The sequence below is a fragment of the Aulostomus chinensis genome, chromosome 12 (genome assembly GCF_037954235.1).
Source record: "Aulostomus chinensis isolate RoL2024-O1b breed Wild chromosome 12, RoL_Achi_v1.0, whole genome shotgun sequence".
Lineage (NCBI taxonomy): Eukaryota > Metazoa > Chordata > Actinopteri > Syngnathiformes > Aulostomidae > Aulostomus > Aulostomus chinensis.
The window spans coordinates 8,306,579-8,326,287 of NC_141331.1; the positions used below are offsets into that span (position 1 = coordinate 8,306,579).

The 19,709-nt window shown below is 41.5% G+C and overlaps 2 protein-coding genes across 6 annotated transcripts in view; one reads left to right on the top strand and one right to left on the bottom strand.

Annotated features, from left to right (window-relative positions):
• The window catches only part of LOC147251908 (polyprenol dehydrogenase), a 50,921-nt gene extending 44,063 nt beyond the window's left edge, over nt 1–6,858 (bottom strand). The window contains exons 1-2 of one of the 3 annotated variants that reach the window (XM_086219901.1): nt 6,844–6,858; nt 5,794–6,096 (exon numbers count right to left, since the gene is read on the bottom strand). The gene's annotated coding sequence lies outside the window, so the exon portion shown is untranslated. Of the gene's footprint in view, nt 1–5,793; nt 6,504–6,843 lie in introns of those variants that run through there. The other 2 variants (XM_086219900.1, XM_086219899.1) reach the window with 2 other exon arrangements.
• On the top strand, nt 5,036–19,622 carry znf148 (zinc finger protein 148). 3 transcript variants are annotated; one of them, XM_086219889.1, is made up of 7 exons: nt 5,036–5,321; nt 9,583–9,959; nt 12,036–12,158; nt 12,306–12,429; nt 12,595–12,678; nt 12,769–12,887; nt 14,152–19,622. In XM_086219889.1, exons 2-7 carry the CDS (start codon nt 9,606–9,608, stop codon nt 15,781–15,783), a joined length of 2,436 nt encoding a protein of 811 aa, XP_086076015.1. In that variant the 5' UTR covers nt 5,036–5,321; nt 9,583–9,605; the 3' UTR covers nt 15,784–19,622. The 3 variants fall into 3 exon arrangements, with proteins under 3 accessions (XP_086076015.1, XP_086076016.1, XP_086076014.1); XM_086219890.1 differs by having other exon boundaries at nt 5,036–5,281; XM_086219888.1 differs by lacking the exon at nt 5,036–5,321 and adding an exon at nt 6,714–7,428.
• The last annotated feature ends 87 nt before the right edge of the window (nt 19,623–19,709 follow it).

Sequence of the window (19,709 nt, forward strand, 5' to 3'; positions counted from 1 at the left end):
ACTGACATAAACCCCCCCAGGCGGCCCTATCAGAGATGGACTTTACATAACGGCTGAGTCACTCACAATCTATTTTTATGGCTTTGAGGTGTGCGTGTTTCAGGAGTTCTAGCTTTCCGAGAGCCAATTTGAGTTTGAGACATTCAGAATGAAGACATTTTTGTGACGTGTTGGGTCATCCTGACGAAGCTTCGATGCTTTAAGGGTCCGTTTGAGGGCAAGGACTTTGACTAAGGACAGAATATCATTATGGTTAGGTAAGGCAGGCGGTGCTTTTTTTGTATTTCTGCAAAACAATGTGAATGTTTCTATCAGTCCAATGACATTTTAAATCTGTTTGTCGCATGCTTTTGGCAAATTAATTACAGAGAACAAGTCTACTTAATTTAAAGTAGGTTATTTCTGATATTGATAACATGTGAACAATATTTATTTTCATTTTTATAATGGTTCTAATCAATACCACAATGTTCCAGGATCCATAATGTGCAAATATGGATGCCAAGCAGGGCTGTAATTCGTTATCTCGCGATGACAAACCTCATTAATTAACTTGTTATCTTGACATAACAGCACGATTAACTCGATGTCACAAGATAATGAGTTCATTCCTTGTTATGACGAGTTATAATCTCATTATCAAAAGAAAAGTAAGAAAGTTTTGTTATCTCATCGTGATTAATTATATTCCATTATATCAAGATATCAGGAAAATGGATGGTGAGCAAGGCCACTCATATGTGTCATATGCCACAGAGGTCATACACCTCTAGGCCACCAGGATACTGTTACTGTGTACTTATTTGGGTCTCATATGTTTTAAATCAGTTTGGGTGAGTGTATTATAAACTGTGTGCATTCAAGTAAAAGAAAATATCAGCTAATATATATTAGCATGTCCATATTAGCATTATTTAGGGCAATGCAATAGATAATAACAATATTCATAGCCACACGTCCTCATTTTTAGTTTTCATTTTTTTTGACCACGGTGCCTAAGGTCGAAACTAGGAGATCATGAATTAAGGTCACTTGTTCAGTCAGTCACTGAGTCACCCCCTCACTGGGGGTCAGGATGATGTCATGACTTTTTTGAAGTATGTTTTCTCCCATTTAGTGTGTGTGTGTGTGTGTGTGTGTGTGTGTGTGTGTGTGTGTGTGTGTGTGTGTGTGTGTGTGTGTGTGTTGAGAGAGAGAGGTGTCATCCAGTCAGCAGTCACAACTCAACATAATAACGGTAAATGTCAAAACATGTTCTCCTCTCAAGAGTGATCCCCAACAATGATCTTTCAAATACCCAAGATCAAATGATGAGCTCATAGATGGTGAAGGTAACATGTCTTTTATTCTTCACCTGAAACATTTGACTCCTCACACAGCAGTCGTATTGTGATTGGGTGATGTCGCTGATGATGTCAGGGATGGTGACAGCCACCCAGAGGTTGTCGGACTGATAGACAGGGAGAGATCTTCTGAAACTGTCAGTAGTGCCATAAAGCAATAAGTCAATCTTTTCTATCTTTTTCAGTTCTGTGGTTATATAATTTATATGCAATTTCCTGCCTCTACACATAAATCTCTTGATACAGTACATCATTTATCCTGAAAACACATCATTGTATATTAAATGAGACAGCTGGGTGACAATTATTGGCAGTGAGAATGGAGCATTAATTTCTATGTCTTCATGGCGCTTTACTTGGCAACTGTTCAGTGTGTTACAGCTCCTCTGAATTAATTAAGATGCTAAACTTTATAATATTTCCATATGTTTTAATGCACTTTTTCAACTTGTGTTGACAGAGGAAGTTCAAATGTCAAAATGTTCAACTCCGGCGGGACATTATTTGGTATATTTCTTCCAGATTTCCACCTTTAAGACTTGATAGAAGGGAAAAAAAAAAAGTTTAAATCTTCTCTGCTCTTTCTGCCTGCTCTACATACTTCAAAATATTCATCTTTCTAATAATTTCACCTCCAGAATTTAGGTTTTTGAAGGTTATTTTTTAGCATTTCAGCCATTTTCTACCTTTTTCAGCACTGCTGCAATGATTTCTTTCAGCTCTCATCAGCATTCACTTTGAGTTTTTTGGTAGGAGACGCTCGTCCTAGTTCTAAATCCCTTCCTGCAACGCCATGGACCCCAAGATTATTTGTTATCAAATGTACTTGGCAAATATTTAGCTCCAAAGAAGTGAAGCAATTGGCCAAAGTGAGCTAAAATGGAAGAGCTGATCCATTTAAAAGTGTGAAAGTGTGTGTTTTCAAATGAATTTATACTGTAGATTTCTTTGCTTTTTAAAAAAAATGTTTTTGTATGTTATGTATTCAGGGCGACCTTGTACAAGAAAAAAGCTCTCAGTGGTTCAGAGTGTTGAAATATGGTGATTCACTATAGCTAGATTCTGTTTAAAAGGTTTGTACATGTCCTGAATATGAATTCATACACTTTATTCAGGTCCTCACACCGTTGATATCCACTCCAGGCGACAGAGCGGGACACTGACACGAGCAGTAATACTGTTCTATAGCTGACTTTGACCTTTGACCCATGTATAACTGTACTGTCCCTGATGTTTCTGTCAGTTTCTGGGAAGTTTTTCCTCTGTGCTTCATTTATGAAATGTTCTTTTTCAGTCAAAGATGCTTTTTTAACGCTCGCGCACGTTACGTTTTTGGGTTGTCCGTCGCCCATTCTATCAATCAAGACCGCCAAAATAAAAGTACCGGACACTCCAGTGGTCCTAACACCATCCCCTGAGGTGTTTGAAGCATACAGAGATTGCAGGCACCAAGAGCCCCTCCAGATGCAGCCAAATCAATGGAGAATTTAACTGCTGCTTTTGGAGTAGTTGTGCTGTTCTTTATTCTACTCCTACACCCTTTGAAATCATATTCCAATCTTGTTTTTTTAAACTCATGTTGCAACCCCATCTGTGTCTCACAACCCTCTCGGGGACCGACCACAATTTAGGAACCCCGGCTGAGGGGAATTAGTATAGGATTTTCTTATTAATGGAAATTGTGTCGTTGCTCTTTTATCAAACTGAGAATTGATGATTGTCTACATCATTTGCCAGTGCGTAAAGAGTGTATTCGCAGCTTATACTCAGTACTTGGTGAATAATAAAAGGAGAAATATACAAAATACAACTTTATCATTCATAGTTTTTGATTCATCTTCTGCTCAGTGACCTTAAACGCCTCATCTCAGCAGCACCAAACATGTTTATCTGATCATTCCCATATTTATGAGGCAGGGCTACAGTTTATCAGCATGGTGGCGTCCCTCCTCTGTCCGCTAGAAGTTATTTGTGATTAAGAGCAGTTTATGGCCACACACACACACACACACACACACACACACACACACACACACACACACACACGTTATATACAATATGCACGATGAGAGGCCAGCATAGCCAACTCCTCATGCTTCAATAATTTACTTTCTCTCATACATTTTTCATGAGTTCGATCTTGATTGAACTTGGATCTATCAGGGTGTATTATTAGTGTTCAGGCATCCTGAAAAACCACCACTGCATTCCTGGGATTTGCCTGCATCTTGCCTTATGAGTGTTACGCTAATACACACACACACACACACACACACACACACACACACACACATATACAAAGAAAGAAAAAAAAGAAATCAAATGTTTTTCGCATGGTAAAATTAGAAGAAATTAGGGCAAAAATCCATTCAGCTCCAGGAATGTTTGACTCCATTAATGTGTGTTTACCACAAATGTTTAACTACATAAACCAGCTATTATGGCTCAGCACACACATACACACAAACACACACACAAACACGCACACACATATACACACACACACCTGTCTCTCATGCTGAGTCTCGCTGAGCCTTTCCTGCTCTACTTTTTTTTTTCATCTGTCATTGTGGAGCATGTCAGTGTTAAAACCCCTCCCACGCTGAAACACACACACACACACACACACACACACACACACACACACACACACGCTGCCTTTCTTCTTTAACAACTGCATAAACATATACACTTACTCAAACACTGCGTTTTATCACTGCAACACACACACACACACACACACACACACACACACACACACACACTTACTTGCCGAGACAAGCCAGGTCCCTGGTTAAGACAGACAGACGGTTGTCATGCATCTCTCTCTCTCTCTCTCTCTCTCTCTCTCTCTCTCTCTCTCTCTCTCTCTCTCTCTCTCTCTCTCTCTCTCTCACACACACAGACACACACAAACACACACACTCTCTCTTAACATTATGAAACATGCCAAGACTGACAGTCTGAACTGTCATTTACTCTGTGTGTGTGTGTGTGTGTGTGTGTGTGTGTGTGTGTGTGTGTGTGTGTGTGTGTGTGGTGTTGGTAGGTGACACACAGGCTGATTGCAGGCTGACAGGAATCACTTTGTAGTCCGGTCTAAGAGAGCGTCGGCGGTCCCACCAGACCTGATCTCCTTCTGTGCTGGAAGGCTTGGCTCTCACAGCTGCTTAATGATTCTCAAATTCTCTCCAAGTTCAAAATCACATTTTCCATTTCAAACTTGCCCTTTTTTTTTTTTGTCCTCATAAGATGATTGGCTAAATCATCCAGAGGTGTTAATAGGAAAATTTACAGACAGGTGACTCAAGCAGTGCTTATCATCCAGTAAACCCATATTTGACAACACATAAAGATGCATGTTGTTGGAACATAATAATATGAGCTTGGTATGTGCGGCATTCTTTTTTTTATTAAAAAAAAAACCTTAAAAGCAACATGTCCTTGGTTTGTCCTTCACATTCTCCACTTTTGTAGCGTTCGAATCTGTTAACTTCCCCTGGTTTTGGGTTTGATGAAGGAAGATGGAAAACGTCAATCATTCCACACACACGTTTAATAGCTTTATGGGCCATGTGACCGCATGTAGGCATTTGGGGGGCCAACGTGCCTGCAATATTGAGAAGCCCCTCATTAAGCGTGGACAATAGATGCGTCGCGTGTGTGTGTTTGTGTTTGTGTGTATGTGTGTGAGAGAGAGAGAGAGAGAGCGAGAGCGCGAACATCTCCACGATTGGACATAGCATGTTGAAACACGCTCCAACATGTCAAAGAATTTCTAATGCGCTTTGCGTAAAAATCATTATCGGGATGATAAAGGAATATGACAGATTTGGAAGAAGACGCGCGGGATCCAGATGGAGATAATCCGGTTACCTCGGTGGAAGCATCCGAAGAGACCAAGATGAACTGAGCATGAACTAATGCTGCAGCTATTGGTGAGGGGAGGAGGAGGTAAAACAATATTGGCAACCTGAGGTAAACATTGTTGACCTTAAGGGGCTCGCGTGCCCGCTTACCGCAATGTCACCGGCGGTCATCCGCTAATTGAGCCGGTTAGTTCGATATCCTCTGATGACATTGTATCGTCATCATCATCATCATCATCATCATCATCATTCTCAGCATCATCAGGCAGTAATTTAACGGTGTGTGTGTGTGTGTGTGTGTGTGTGTGTGTGTGTGTGTGTGTGTGTGTGTGTCTGAATCTTGATGGGTGTGCGCTGCTCATGAGTCCAACTAAAAGGCTATTTGTGGCTCTGCCCCTCAGGGTCTGGGATGGCAGGTGCAGGTGGAGGCGCACGCCGGTCATCACCTTATAAACATTTAACATTACGCACGGCGGGAAGGCGCGCGTACACACACACACACACACACACACACACACACACACATCCACCGATAACCTAGAAACACACACACACGTCAAGAAATAATTCAGCAGACTTACGGGATGACCCTGCGCTGCTCTGTGCGCCCCATGTGATATTCCCGTTATCCCCGCGTTTAACGGAATCCTCAGATGCCGTGGTCGCAGTCTACGTCCCTGCAGATGTACCAGAGGATCACATACAGGATCAGAAGTATGGCGAAGATGAAGAGAGCTACTAGGATGGCCTTGGTCACCGGAGAGATGAGCGACTGCATGTCAGGAGCAGAGGCGGGCACAGCGGCGTGGGGCTCCGCGTCCGTCCGTCCTCAGTCTGCGGTCTCTCTCGCACTCCTCGTCTCCTCTCCGCCGCTCCGGTGGCAACTGTTGAGGAGGAGGACAGAGCCCGGGGCTTTGACTCGCGCACACACACACATTCAGAGCCTGACGCAGACGCACGTGCACACGCGCTACGCACGCGAATACCGGCGATCCGGGCGAGCGAAGCGTAGGGGGGCTTCCCTTGCTAGAAGCGGCGCGCCACAAGCAGGGGTGTGCTTGCTGCTGCTGCTGTCTGTCCCCAGTTCCACTCTCCCCCGGCTGCCTGTCGCACAGTGGGCAGGGACAGGAGTGACAACAGCCGCAGTTCACCCCCGAAACCCGGTGATGTTCAGCAGATGGAGCCAGGAGAGGGAAGTTTGTCGACACAGAATGGAGTCCTAAATTGCGCGCCGAGCTGCAGCATTTGAGTCTGCTAACAGGTTGATTAGAATTCCTCACGGCGGTGTGTGTGTGTGTGTGTGTGTGTGTGTGTGTGTGTGTGTGTGTGTGTGTGTGTGTGTGTGTGTGTGTGTTGGGGAGTCGGGGGGGGGGGGCTCCTCAGCATGACAGGATATCATTTTACCACCACCCTCAACATCCTCAACATAAGAGGATTCATAAATAATCTGCGTCTCCGCTTAATGCGCCAAATAATTCTCATTCACGACGCGTTCATAAGCAAAGGATGGAAATAAGTGCACCTTTACAAAGAATACAATAAAATGTCATCTTATTCATGTGTGTCAGTGAAGGATACAAGAGATAAACATTAAACATGACAACTGGAGGTTGTTCTCATCTGCAACCTACATAGTTTAATCCATCACTTCGCACCATTTTAAATCGCAATTTGTCAGTTGTGAAAAAAATACTTCCACTTTCGCTTGGCCAGGTGAAACAGAATTTAGAAAAAAAAACAAACAAACAGTTTCCGTTGCTCCACTCAGGGAAGATGTGATAGCGTGTGAGCGTGGACTGTGTACATCCAATACAATCCACCAACATTTTAGTGGATATGAGTCACAGTGTTGCGTGTCTCATTTCCACACGAATTCCATCAGGCGATCCGATTTGCTCCGTCCTATCAATACACCTCCCTACGCACGAGTTAATATAAATAATAAAAGTCAACAGGAGGAATGAGAGATGAGTATGAGATTAGTAGACCATTTATAGAAGTAGGTCATCAAAGAAGTGAAGCTTGAAGGAACATGATCAGTAGCAGAGATGAGGAGCGCGCCGCTCACCGCGCTTACACATACTGGCCACCAGATGGCGACAAACACACCGTCATACCCTCATGAAACGTGATAGTGTATTTGATTATTCCGCACACCATCACTGTAGTCTTGCACAACAATCATGACAGCCAAACGGAATTAAGACGCGTAGCAGGTAAGAAGCGGCAATGGTTCCTATATCGTGCGTATATGTATGTGTGTTTGTGTGTGTGTGAGTGTGCGTTTGCAACTGACAGGTACGTAACTGTTTGTCGCAGCAGCGAGCTAGCAAGCCACGAACGTTAGCTCTACGAGCAGGCTATAACATTGGGCCTATTGAGCGGAGAGAGCAAGCGAGCTCGAGGCGGTAGCGCGAAAGTGAACCAGACCCTCTTGACAAGTTTGGAGGAATATTCAAGTGGAAGTTGCGTCGCGCAGTTGTGTTGGGAACTTACTTAGAGGACACGGTTGATTATAGATCAGTGCATTTAGGGGGACTCACTGACTACAAGAGTTGGCGTGTCTTGAAAATGACAGTGACAGATATAAACCAATGTTTGCACTAACTTGCTAGCAAACTAGCCGCTAATAGGCCGTTCTCAGCGTCAAGCAAATAGAGTAATGGAAAACTTCCGGTCCTAGCCTTCAAAGTAAAATCCTTGTTGGTTTATGTTTGGTTTTATGTCTTGTTTGTATGTGTTTTTATATGTATTATGTGTGTGGTTATTCATAATTCTGTGCTGTGTGCGTTATTTAATTCTTGTCGGGCCGGTGTTATGGTAATAGCATACTCTACCACAATAAATCCTTTCGTGAATTCTGTGACATGATAAAGTAAAAAAAAAAAAAATCACATTGTAATGACTGTTGTTTTGATTCTGAGCTCGACCCGCTAGATGAAATAATATGTGGTATGCTGAAGGTATTCATGTGCTACTCCAAACCATTAGCATCATACTTAACGCTGGTATTAACACAGTTTTGACCGTAGACCCCATAAACGAAGTGACGGTTATTTTATTGTGAAATCAAATGGTCTTCTTTTCCTGCAAGTCTGGAGCGATTGTAGTAAATGTGATGTTGCGGCGTTGACAAGCGTTGCTAATTAGCTTGCCTGCTAGTTAGAGATTTAGCCTAGCCACCTTAACTTAAATGGCACATTGATGGTGTTTACATTCGAAGCTAAATTGCTGCTGGTGTGTGATTAAACTGTAGCAGAAGCCCAGTTTCATTTGCTGTCTCCCGGGTTTGTCTATTGTATTAATGTTCCATTGTCCAACCGATACGTCCAAAGGGCTATGTTAGCTTACTCGTCATTACAAGATGCAGTGATAGCTAAATGGACGTTGTTAAAATATAACACACAAAAGGTCAACACGATTGTAGTTTTAATGTTACACCGGTAAAAGTCCCTTTCCAGCTTGTCCTCTCGTCCTCGGCACATGTTAGTTATTATTTGGTATTCAAAAGCAGCCCCCCCCCCCCCCTCTTTTTGCATATATGTTTGAATCTTCAGAGTTAAGTTAGTAAAGTGCTTGCAAATGCTTGCTTGTACATTTTGTTAGATCAGGCTGGTAAACGGCTGACCCAGTTAAAAAGGAAATACTTGTGGCATTGTTTGGGGAATAAGACACACATGCAACTGTATATCATCACCTTACAAATGATAGCAAGTCCTATTCTTAGATCTTGCGGTACATCTCCAACTGGTGATAAAGCAACAGACTCTTAATCATAATATTTGTAACCACCCTGAAAGTGGTCGGGAAAGTCATGCTCTCCACTCTAGGGCTGGGTTGTTGGTTGTTTTTTTTTTTCCGTCTCTCTCCAAGGATCTGTCCATACCAGCACGAGTACCCTTTATAGAAGGGTGGAACTGGAGCACATGAATCTGCAATAAACTGATCACAGCGATCCAGTTTCGTCCTTCTGTTACATTGTCCTATTCTGAGAGTGCCCACTTCCACCCTTTGAGGGACGGGGTTGCCAGGGATCTTTTCTATGTCAAGTACCAGCTACTTAATGTGTTGTGGTTTCAAGAATGAAGATGACACTTAAACCCCAATAATTTAGAAACTGGTTCATAGGAAACTGAATTGTAAGGTGACCAAATTAGTTAAATTCTAGTCACCTGAAAGCCAACATTATTGCTGTTTTCACATAGGGACTTGCAGTATTTCTTGGACTGAATTGTGTTATTCTTTATGTTGTAGTGTTTTTGTGATTTAATAGTTTACCCATGCTGTAACTGATTTTTTTAAAAATGCATTACTGATGTTTCATATTTATGATACTGACCTATAAACTCTGTTTTTCTCTGTTCTTACAGAGTCACCAACTACTCTATGTAAGATGAACACTGAGGACAAGTTGGAGGGTATACTGCTGAAGTGCAGCAGCGGAGGAATAGATGGAGGAGGGCGAGTCGGGCTGAGTAGTGGAGGGGGACTGGTGGTGATGACTCTGGGGGAAAGGTCTTTGGCAAATCACCCTCTTTTGGCAGAGGACGACGATGATGAAGATGAAGATGAGAACTTGACCGTGAGCTCACTGGTTACTCACGACTTGGTCCCTCCCGAGCAGCTGATGATGCAGGAGGATGTGACAAAGAATGGTGGAGGAGGAGAGGAGGTGGGAGGAGGCGAGGTGGGAGTGCATTTCCCCCTAAAACTCACCCATAAGTTGCCCTGCTTGCTTCATACACCAGTGAGTTCATGCTGGCTGAGATGTTGTCCAGTTTTGATACGGTTATTTGTGTGGACACTGTTCCTGTGTGTTCTATGTGATTTCTGCTCTTTTAATGCTGAAAATTCATGCAGCTAACACACTAAAACCTCAAGTTCTACACGGCGAGTTTGTAAAACAACAAAAACAAAGCTTTAAATACACGGTAGGAGACTTGTATTAACTTTTTGACTTATGGACAGTGATATACTGTAACAGAATCATTTTAACAAATTGCTATTATGACCTCATCATCTGACCAGAAGATAGAGAGAACACGCTGACACTCTAACTTATGGCGTTTGAATAGCAGATCAGCCGGAGTGTTGACTTTTCAGACTGAATTTATGAACTAACCCATATTTATCGCTGAACAATGAGCTGACTTTAATCATTAACTCATGTTTGTATTCTATTGTGTGGGGCTTTAGACTGCTAGCATACATAACATACCTGAGGTGAATGATGGAGCAACCACAGATGATGTTTGAACGAGGCAGTTGTAGACATTTCACTACCTGTGTAACATGTTGGTGAAGGTTCTCCGTCATCCGGGTCATAGCAAATTTAGTTGACCGTGACACAGCACAGGCTCAGCTACGTGATGTGTTTATGATAATTAATATTCAATTCCTTCACCTCCAATCCCTGAACCACCCCTAAAATTGGCTGAAGCCTCCCTGGAGAGGCCTGTCTTACACTTGATAAACCTCTGCACTTGAAGTTTCAAAGGATTTACTTGTGTGTCTCCAACCTTATCTGCTAAAGCACTTGTTGCAGTGCTCATTGTCAACGTTGAATTGTAACCAAAATTAAATTTTTAAGTTGTCACGAACCACCACAGGGTGTGTGAGTGTGCAGAGAGACCTGACCCTGCTCTTTACATACACGAGTGGATCAGGAAGGATAAGAGAGAGCTCTCCTCTGGATCGAGCATAGTGAAAATGAATCTCATACAAACCTAAAAGAACGTCATCTTTCCTGATAGTCGTGGTAAAATACAGGCTGCTGGTTCAATCCAAACAGTTTAGGCCTTTCTTTTGATTCACCAGTTGAAATGCCAAAGTCCACAGAAAGTGACACTGTGGCTACAAATGTTCCATGTAGGTGGCCCTGCGTGGTCACCACATTGCGAGCCTTTGCCAGAGCCACATTACTGTTCATGTTGATGTCCCCAGTGCCACGAACAGCCCTGCTGCTTTTGTTTTTCCACATTGAAAAAAACGGCCAACAGCACAGTGATACCACAGTAGGCGCTGTGCAAGTAGTTTACCTGTCCACCGCCTGCTTCTGATACGTTGGGTCCACCGAAGTATTGGTATACAACTCCTAATGTGATCTATCGAATATTCATGAACACAAAAGACAGACCGTATAGAATAGGACAAATCTTAGGATGCTTTTCTTTTTATTTAACCTTTCTTTAAGCAGGAAAAGGTCCTCTGAGTTACAGTAACTCTTCTCCCAGAGAGTCCTGGTCAAGACAAGTGGCGAAAGAAAATTTTAGAATACACACAAGACAAGACAAGGCCACACACAACACAACAAACCTCACACTACACACACTAGGATATACTGCAGTGTGAGCAACCGATTTCCTCAACTAACTAAGAAGTCTAGCTGGTTTTGCACTTTAAACAATTCCTTCAGGACATTCCGAGCTACAATTCATGCTAAAAGTGGACAACATTTGTGGTGCATAGCTGCGCAGCTTGCAGTTACGTCACCTGAAAAATACACCCATGGAAAGACAAATGGGTCAATGAGAGAGTGGACAGCAGGAGAAAATGATGCTCTTCAATGTTGTGTTTAATCAAGAGATTAAATATCAAGAATAGTGTGGAAAATGACAAGACAGAGCAAGCTGCATTCATTCATTTGTACACAGAGGTTGTGTAACATTGAGTAGTAGCTTCCCAGTTGTCAGGCTCCCTCAAATTGATTAATTGTCCTGATGGTGTCCCTGACCCGGATAAAGTGCTGTATGGGTGGCTGGACATTAAAGCAGGTCATCTACTTTGTTAAGTGCCTTGCCTATCTGTGCTTCTGCTTTTACAGTTGAGCATTAAACAGGAACTGAAGCTGTCTGAGCCAGCGGCCCAGATAAAGAAGGACAAAAAAGCAGTTAAGGACCCAATGGTGTGTCCCAAGAAGAAACGGAAGCAACGATCACCAGCAAAGGTGCAAATCAGAAAAGTTTTATCAAGAAATTAACTTTAAATCAAGTGCATGTGCTTGAGAATGGAGAGAATAACACATTTTGACAGTGACAGCAGTCAGACGGATACCAAATACTAGGTTGTCTATGTCTTTACTTTGCTGTTGTAGATTCTCAGCATAAATGATGATGGCTCATTTGGCATCCAGAACCCCAAGTGCCATGTTTGTGCTCATTGCAATGCGGCATTCAGAACCAACTACCATCTACAGAGGCATGTCTTCATTCACACTGGTATGAATTTACCCAATTATGCTCTATATTAGCATATAATTTGACTGATGATCCTTCAGTCATCGAAACAGCAACTGTTGACCTACATAGGAACCTAAAATACATAAGTACACAAGGCCAAACATTGTATTTATATACTAAGCTGATGTACTTTTCAAACTTCAGGTGAGAAGCCGTTTCAGTGCAGCCAATGTGACATGCGCTTCATTCAGAAATATCTTCTCCAAAGACATGAAAAGATCCACACTGGTGAGTGTAGGATGACTGTAATCTTCATTGCCATGACCTTTATGAGATATTCTAGTCTCAAGTAATTTATTTTTTTTTTCCTAATCTCAGGCGAGAAGCCTTTTCGCTGCGATGAGTGCGGTATGAAGTTCATCCAGAAGTATCACATGGAGAGACACAAGAGGACACACAGCGGAGAGAAACCCTACCAGTGTGACTACTGTCACCAGGTAAACTTGCTTCGATTGCTTGAAGCAGACAATGCGATATGATGACAAATCAAGCGTCATACAAAGTGAGGAAGACTGAGGTAACCAAGGCTCGGTTAGCTGCAGTGTCAAATACTACTTGAACTACTTGTGGTACAAGACATCACTGTTTTATTTAGAATGAGGCCAAATTTTTGCCCTCTATCAAAAATTGGAAAAAAACAAAAAGGCAGAGTGATGTCTTAATCCGATTAAGTAAATACTTAATTTTTTTTTTTTACTCTTTATGTGACTTTATTCTTGTCAGGTTGGGGTTGGGGTCAGAAAATGCTGTTTACGTGACAGCGTCTTCTTCAGAGGACTGTCTTGGTCAGATTAATATCAGATTATTGCTGTCCATGTCAATGTAGCCTCTCCTCTTACAGCAGTAACTTGACAATTGTTTACATGGCATAACATAATGAATATTTCCTTTATTATCCTGTTAATACTCAGCTGCTCAAATTCTGACTAGCTGGCTTTGCAGACAGACTAAATCCAGAACTACTTTGCTTTCATTCGTTTCCTTCCTGTCCTCTTACATACTATGCGACACATAGATTATACGGTAAAATGTCCAAAGTATTTTCCTAAAACCTGACTAATTTCAGCCTATATCCCACATGTAGTTGCCGTTGGTCGAACAAACTTGAAATTAACTTACATCAAACAAGCAAATGACAATTTCTGGCACCCTGGGCAGGTAATGTACGCAGTATTCAGTTTCCAGACTGGATTATCAGTTTGTGGCTATTATGGGCCTGTTTAGTTTTGGTCCAGGTGAGCAAACAATTCCTTGATCTCTCGCACTGGTAAAAACCATACCAAACCGCCCAGGTGCATACAGGTGTCCTACCGCTTCCTACCTATGTATAGCCACCCTTACCTGTGTCCACCACTGCCCCCAGGTGTCTAAACCAAAATATTGCTGTTAGTAAATTAACCAAAATAAAGACTAAACGTATAAATCAAGCAATTAACTAAACTAACTAAATAACTAGCAAAAGAGTATTACCAAAATTTACTATTTATGTGAACAAAATCATAATACTAAGCAAATGAATGACAAAACTACCACTACTTAAAGCAAAACTACCACATGTCCTAAATGGGAAACAACAAATTCTAAAAATCCATTTGCAATATACTGTTAACATAAATGGTAATACTGCTTGTGAATACACATCTGCATTCTCATTGTGTGTCTTTACTGCAACAATATTTGTATTTTATCTTCTATCCACAGTACTTCTCCAGAACAGACCGGGTTCTAAAGCACAGACGAATGTGTCATGAAAACAGAGAGAGAAAGACCAACAAGGCCGCCGGTAAACCTGGACCGTTGCATGAAGCAGATTCTTTAGGCCCCCCCTTCCTCGCCAAAGAGTGCTCACTGCCCAAGAAAAAGCGCCAAAAGTGTGCAGACAAAGTACATAGTTCTGGCACGTCCACTGCTGTCCAAACAGAAGAGCTCGCTGCCCCTATTGTTCCAACGGACGAGAAAGAGGAGCAGAGACAGAATAAAGTTGAAGGCCCAACTCTCTATGATGTGTCCTCAAAAATCAAACATGAGTATGTGATTGCTGACTACTCTGTAGAACTCACGGAAGAATCGTCGAATCAACACCAAGACGGAGATGTTTCATCAGAAGAAGCAACTCCTCCTAAACTAGTCCTGAAGAAGGTCCCCAAGAGGAGTCTGAAACAATCCAGTGAGCAAGCTCCTCCCTGCCTGTCCACTCTTTCCTCCTTTGAGGAAAACAGCAAGGTCACACAGTATACCTTTGAAATCGTGGACAAGCAAAGCCTTTTAGATGAAGAAAGCAACACTGAGTCGGTTGAAGCTCTACAAGGAGGACCAGCAAAGCCAGCAGCCAGCAGCACTAACTATGATGATGCCATGCAGTTCCTCAAGAAGAAGCGTTATCTTCAAGCCGCGTTGGCAACAAACAGTCGGGATTATGGCCTGAACACGAGTAGCATCTCCTCTCAGCCACCCGTTACACAGACAGTGGTGTCAACAGTCATTGATGAAACTGTCCCTGCCACCATCCTGGAACCTCAGCCAATCAACACAGAGATAAAGACCACTCATGAGAGGAATGTGTTGCCGGATGAGGTTCTTCAGACGCTGTTGGACCACTACTCCAACAAAGCCAATGGGCAATCAGACATTTCCTTCAGCGTGGCTGACACAGAGGTCACCTCAAGTATATCCATTAATTCCTCAGACGTTTCGGACAGCAGCCCTGTTGAGAGTCTCGGGGCTCCCAGCGCTCAGGCTCAGCCACCTACTGAGAAGGCCAGCCTCTTGCAAGAATACTCAAAATTCCTCCAGCAAGCACTGGAGAGGACCAGCCAGAACGACAGCTACCTGACAAGCCAGAGTCTCAGCTTGGTCTCTGAAAACCCCACCTTAGCTGGACAACCTCTCTTCTCCACTGAAAAACAGTTTCCTTCCCCTAGTAGGTTCAAATCAGGGATGAGCTCCCCATTAAGATCCACTTTAGAGAAACCTCACTTTGGATTACTGGTCGGGGACTCCCAGCACTCATTTTCATTTTCAGGTGATGAGACCACTCCTCCCTCTACAGTGTCCCCCGCTGAGGAGGACTTCCTGGAGCAGGTCTCACCCTCCAAAAAGACAGATTCTTCTCCAGGGATACTGCAGACTTTTCAGATAAGCTCCTTTGATCCAAACTTCAAATTCCAGACGTCAAGATCTGGATCCTCTTCACAGTTTACTGTTGCCAACGGACAAGTAGGTCTTCGAGGACACAGCACAGACTTTTCCGAGTTCCCTTTAATAAGAGTCACTGAGACCAGGTCCCAACTGAACTCCTCCCCAGATGTTTCAACTAGTGAAACCTTTGGCTGAAGGTGGGGAGGGAGGAATTACTCTGTTAATAATTTCAGCAGCACTTTATCTTCTGTCACCTGTTTTGCCAAAAGAATTCCCATTGCAAATATTCTTTAAGCATTTTTGATAGAAAACATATTGTTTTTATGTTATTGTTAAGTTTAACCTCATGAAATGTAAATATTGAAAATGGAAGTGATGAATTTAATTCATTTTGGCGTTTCCCCTTCCAAAAAAATAAATTGTCCATGAGAAACAAACCAAAGCACAGCACACTGAGGGTCAGAAACAGATGCTGGTTGCTAAATGAGAGGGATGGAGGGTGTTTGAGGCGTTCTGCCCTCGTACAGAGCGAATTTGGTGTTGACTACACCTGTACCCGTAAAAAGACATTCACTGATGTGAATAATACAGTCTCTAAAATAATTCCATTCCATCCCTACTGGTTTGTCTTCTTGCAGCTAAATGCAATCATTAAAGCTATCGAAGTAGACTGCAACTCATCAAATGATTTGGACCAAAGCAAACTAGACTTAAGTGTATGTATTAAGTCAAAATAACCCCGAGAGATTAAACGACCAAAGTGTGATACGGTAAAATACTCTTTCATTGCATTGCCATAGAGCTTATTTATGTTTTTGTTCATCAGTTTGCCTTGCACAGAAAATCAAGCCACTCTTGCTGCTTAATGCAATATTTCCACTCATTAACATCCAAGTCCTGTTTATGTATGGTTTGTTTTCGTTTTTTTTGCTGTTAGCTACCTCCCCCCCGCTGTCTCTGTTTCCATGTAACTCCTCTCGAATCACCTACTGAAATGCCACCATGATTACAGCCCCGTAACGGATGACTTATGTTGACGTCACTTTACTCCTACCTGAAACGGATGTATTGATCTGTCCGGGAATCCAGTTGATTTTCCACTGACAGATTGAGCCACATGTTGTTGGCCAACAGGAAAAAGTATACTTGTAGTCAATAAATGTATGACATTTTCTAATTAGATTAATGCCCTGCTCCTTCTCCCACACAAGGGACTGAAATTTGTAATAAAATTACCTAAAAGGATTGTGCCTGATGTCTGCACAATTTGCACATTTGTCACTACAAGGAATGTAGTACTACTTGGCAAAATTCCTAGACCATGGAATTCCCCTTGAAATACTCTGTTAAAGGAAAGAGACAACTTTTGGGGGATATTCTCTTCATTGCCATCTTCCCCACGATAAAGCAAGACAAGGGGTTAGGGAGCTGAGAACCACAGAGAGCAGCTGACTGCTAGTTAGCTTAGCACAGTGAGTGGTAGTGGATGGGCAAGTTAGCATTGTTCCATCTTGCCCGCTCAGCTTCTAAAACCTGTAATTCCTCCCATTTGTATTCAGATACGAATGGATTAAGCTCAGAATCTTGGTTTGCTCAGAAGTAATCCTCTTCCTCTCTTTCTGAGTCGACCATGTTGGGTAGCAGCAGTAACTCGCCTGCTCCTCAACAAATGTTTTGTTGGCCGAAGTTTTAGAAGCTTCGTCAAATCACTGCACCCAGTCATGAAGTGTGATACACAAGACACTAGTTCTACTGATTCAGCCAGAGATGATTATGGAGAACAGTGTGTCTGATGACCTTTGGTGGAACTACGCTAACTTGCCCATCCATTACAATTCATTATGCTAAGCTAACTAGCAGTCAGCTGGTCTCTATGGGTCTCACCTCCCTAATAAGCTAACATCTTGTATGGCTCTGGGAGATCTGGCTCATTGCCTTCTTCCCGAAAAAGTGGGATGTTCCTTTAAATGAATATGTTGACCCATGATGTTAGAATATTAGAAATTATGCTATGTGCTTTAGCCACTTACAGTGTAGTTTAGTCGCTGCACTTTTATAGTACTTCAATTGTTCTTCTCAGAAGATGCACAGGTTTGGAGACACAACCATGTCATGAGAACCTCTTGTTCTAAAATTGAACATTTCATGATTCACGTTAAGAAATAATGATGCGTGAAAATCACGTGCTTTATTTTCTTGCTCCAGTCTTCTTCTTCTTCTTCTTCTTTTTTTTCATCTGTGCCTTATTTTTAATTCAGGCATTATTCCTGTATATCAGGTTGTGTATTTATGGCTATAACTTCCACAATAATGATAAACACATAAGCTATCAAGTTTGAGACAGAAATAGCGCTGCGATCTCTCAAACTGCTTGTAAGGAACAAGCATATCTGTAGATTTAGCTGCAGTATGTTTCATATATATATATATATATATATATATATATATATATATATATATATATATATATATATATATATATTTCAGAATAATGATTCTGCAGGTTTTAAACTATTTTAGAGATGAACACCACGTCTGTCCAGGCCTTGTTGAAACCATATAGTTTTAAAAACAAAATGGTTGTGAGGTTTGCATTTTTGTTGTTGTTGTTGTTTTCTTCTGGGGGTACTTCATCAGATGGTTATCTATGTGTATCTGTGAGATGTCTTAGGTGCTATTGTGTTCAACACTTCTATGTCTCACCATATTAGGTTTGATGGTCGATTAAAGCTCCCTCTTGTTCCAACTATTGACAATCAGGGACAAACAACACTGATCATCGGAGACTTTATTTTTGACTTAATCAACATTCCCTCTACTTCTAAAAAGAAATAGTCCACTGCTGTAAATACGTTGTACATGTGTACGTTCTGAGAAGTACTGCTAGATCTATGTTAGGAGTGAGACGAGGCTTGTGCAAGACTTTTTCTTTTTCTCATCTGAGGCATATTAGTTTTCCAGCATATAACAACGAACCTGTTTCACTTTCAAGATGTTGTTTTATGAGGTTTGTATATATCTCATCACTGTCATCAGAAGAAAAAAAATTCCATTTTATTGTTGACTGGTTAAAGTGAATTTAGATTTTCTTTTTAAGTTGATGCAGTGGGTTTGTACGTCATGATGGGTTTTACTGTACACAATTCTTTGTATTGAGAACCCCCCCCTCCCACAAAGTAAATTTATATATATATATAAAACATAACAGCTATGAGCAGTTTGAAATCATGTCTGTTGAAATTTAACAAATGTAAAAAAAATATATATATATTTCTGAGGTTTAACTCCCCATTTCACGATAGGTAATTATCTAAGGCAGAGTGCAGATTAGTTTTACTGCTTTGGTAAATCGTACTTCATGAATTGTTTATTGAGCATTTTAAATTCCCTTAAGCAATTTAAAATGCAGAACCCTTGAATGGCGATTAATGAATTACTCTCACCGCAGCACTATTGTTTTCTTTTTTTTGTTGTTTTCTTTTCTTTTTTTGTTCCCCTTTTGTAAAACTTTGTCAGTAACCTGGCCATAAGTGTCCTTGTATAAGCTAGAGAGAAAAAGAAATTATTTGTTTCGTGTAAAAAGACCTGAATTATGAATTTTTTGATAAAAACTATTTTTGAAACATGTCATTTAAGGCACTGATATGTACAGTATCATATGCAGTCACTATTGCTACCCTCATTTATCTGTGTACAAGTTGTTTGTGTCGGTTTCTTTTCAATACGAATGTGAATCTCCCTCTTGAGTCGGAACCGTTGGCTGGTATTTTCACACGTTATCGGAGCTCAGTAAGGAATCGCCCCGCCGCTGACTGTGGGGACTGAAAGGTTTATTTGCATGGTCTCTTAACTTGTCGGGTCAAGTGAACTTGTTTTCTAAGTAATGTGCAGCTTTAATTGTAGCTGATAAATTTCAGTCAAGTAACCCATATTGTTAGGTTTTTTGCAATATATAATGATTTGTAAACAATCTGATTAAATTGTTGGTTTGATTGTTGTGTCATGTCCTTACAAATAAAAATAATTCACAGACATCGAGCTTGGATTATCCTTTTTATGTTCTTTACACAATTTTTTTTTTTTGCGCTTTAAAAATGAAAGGTTTAGGAAAGGAGGTCATT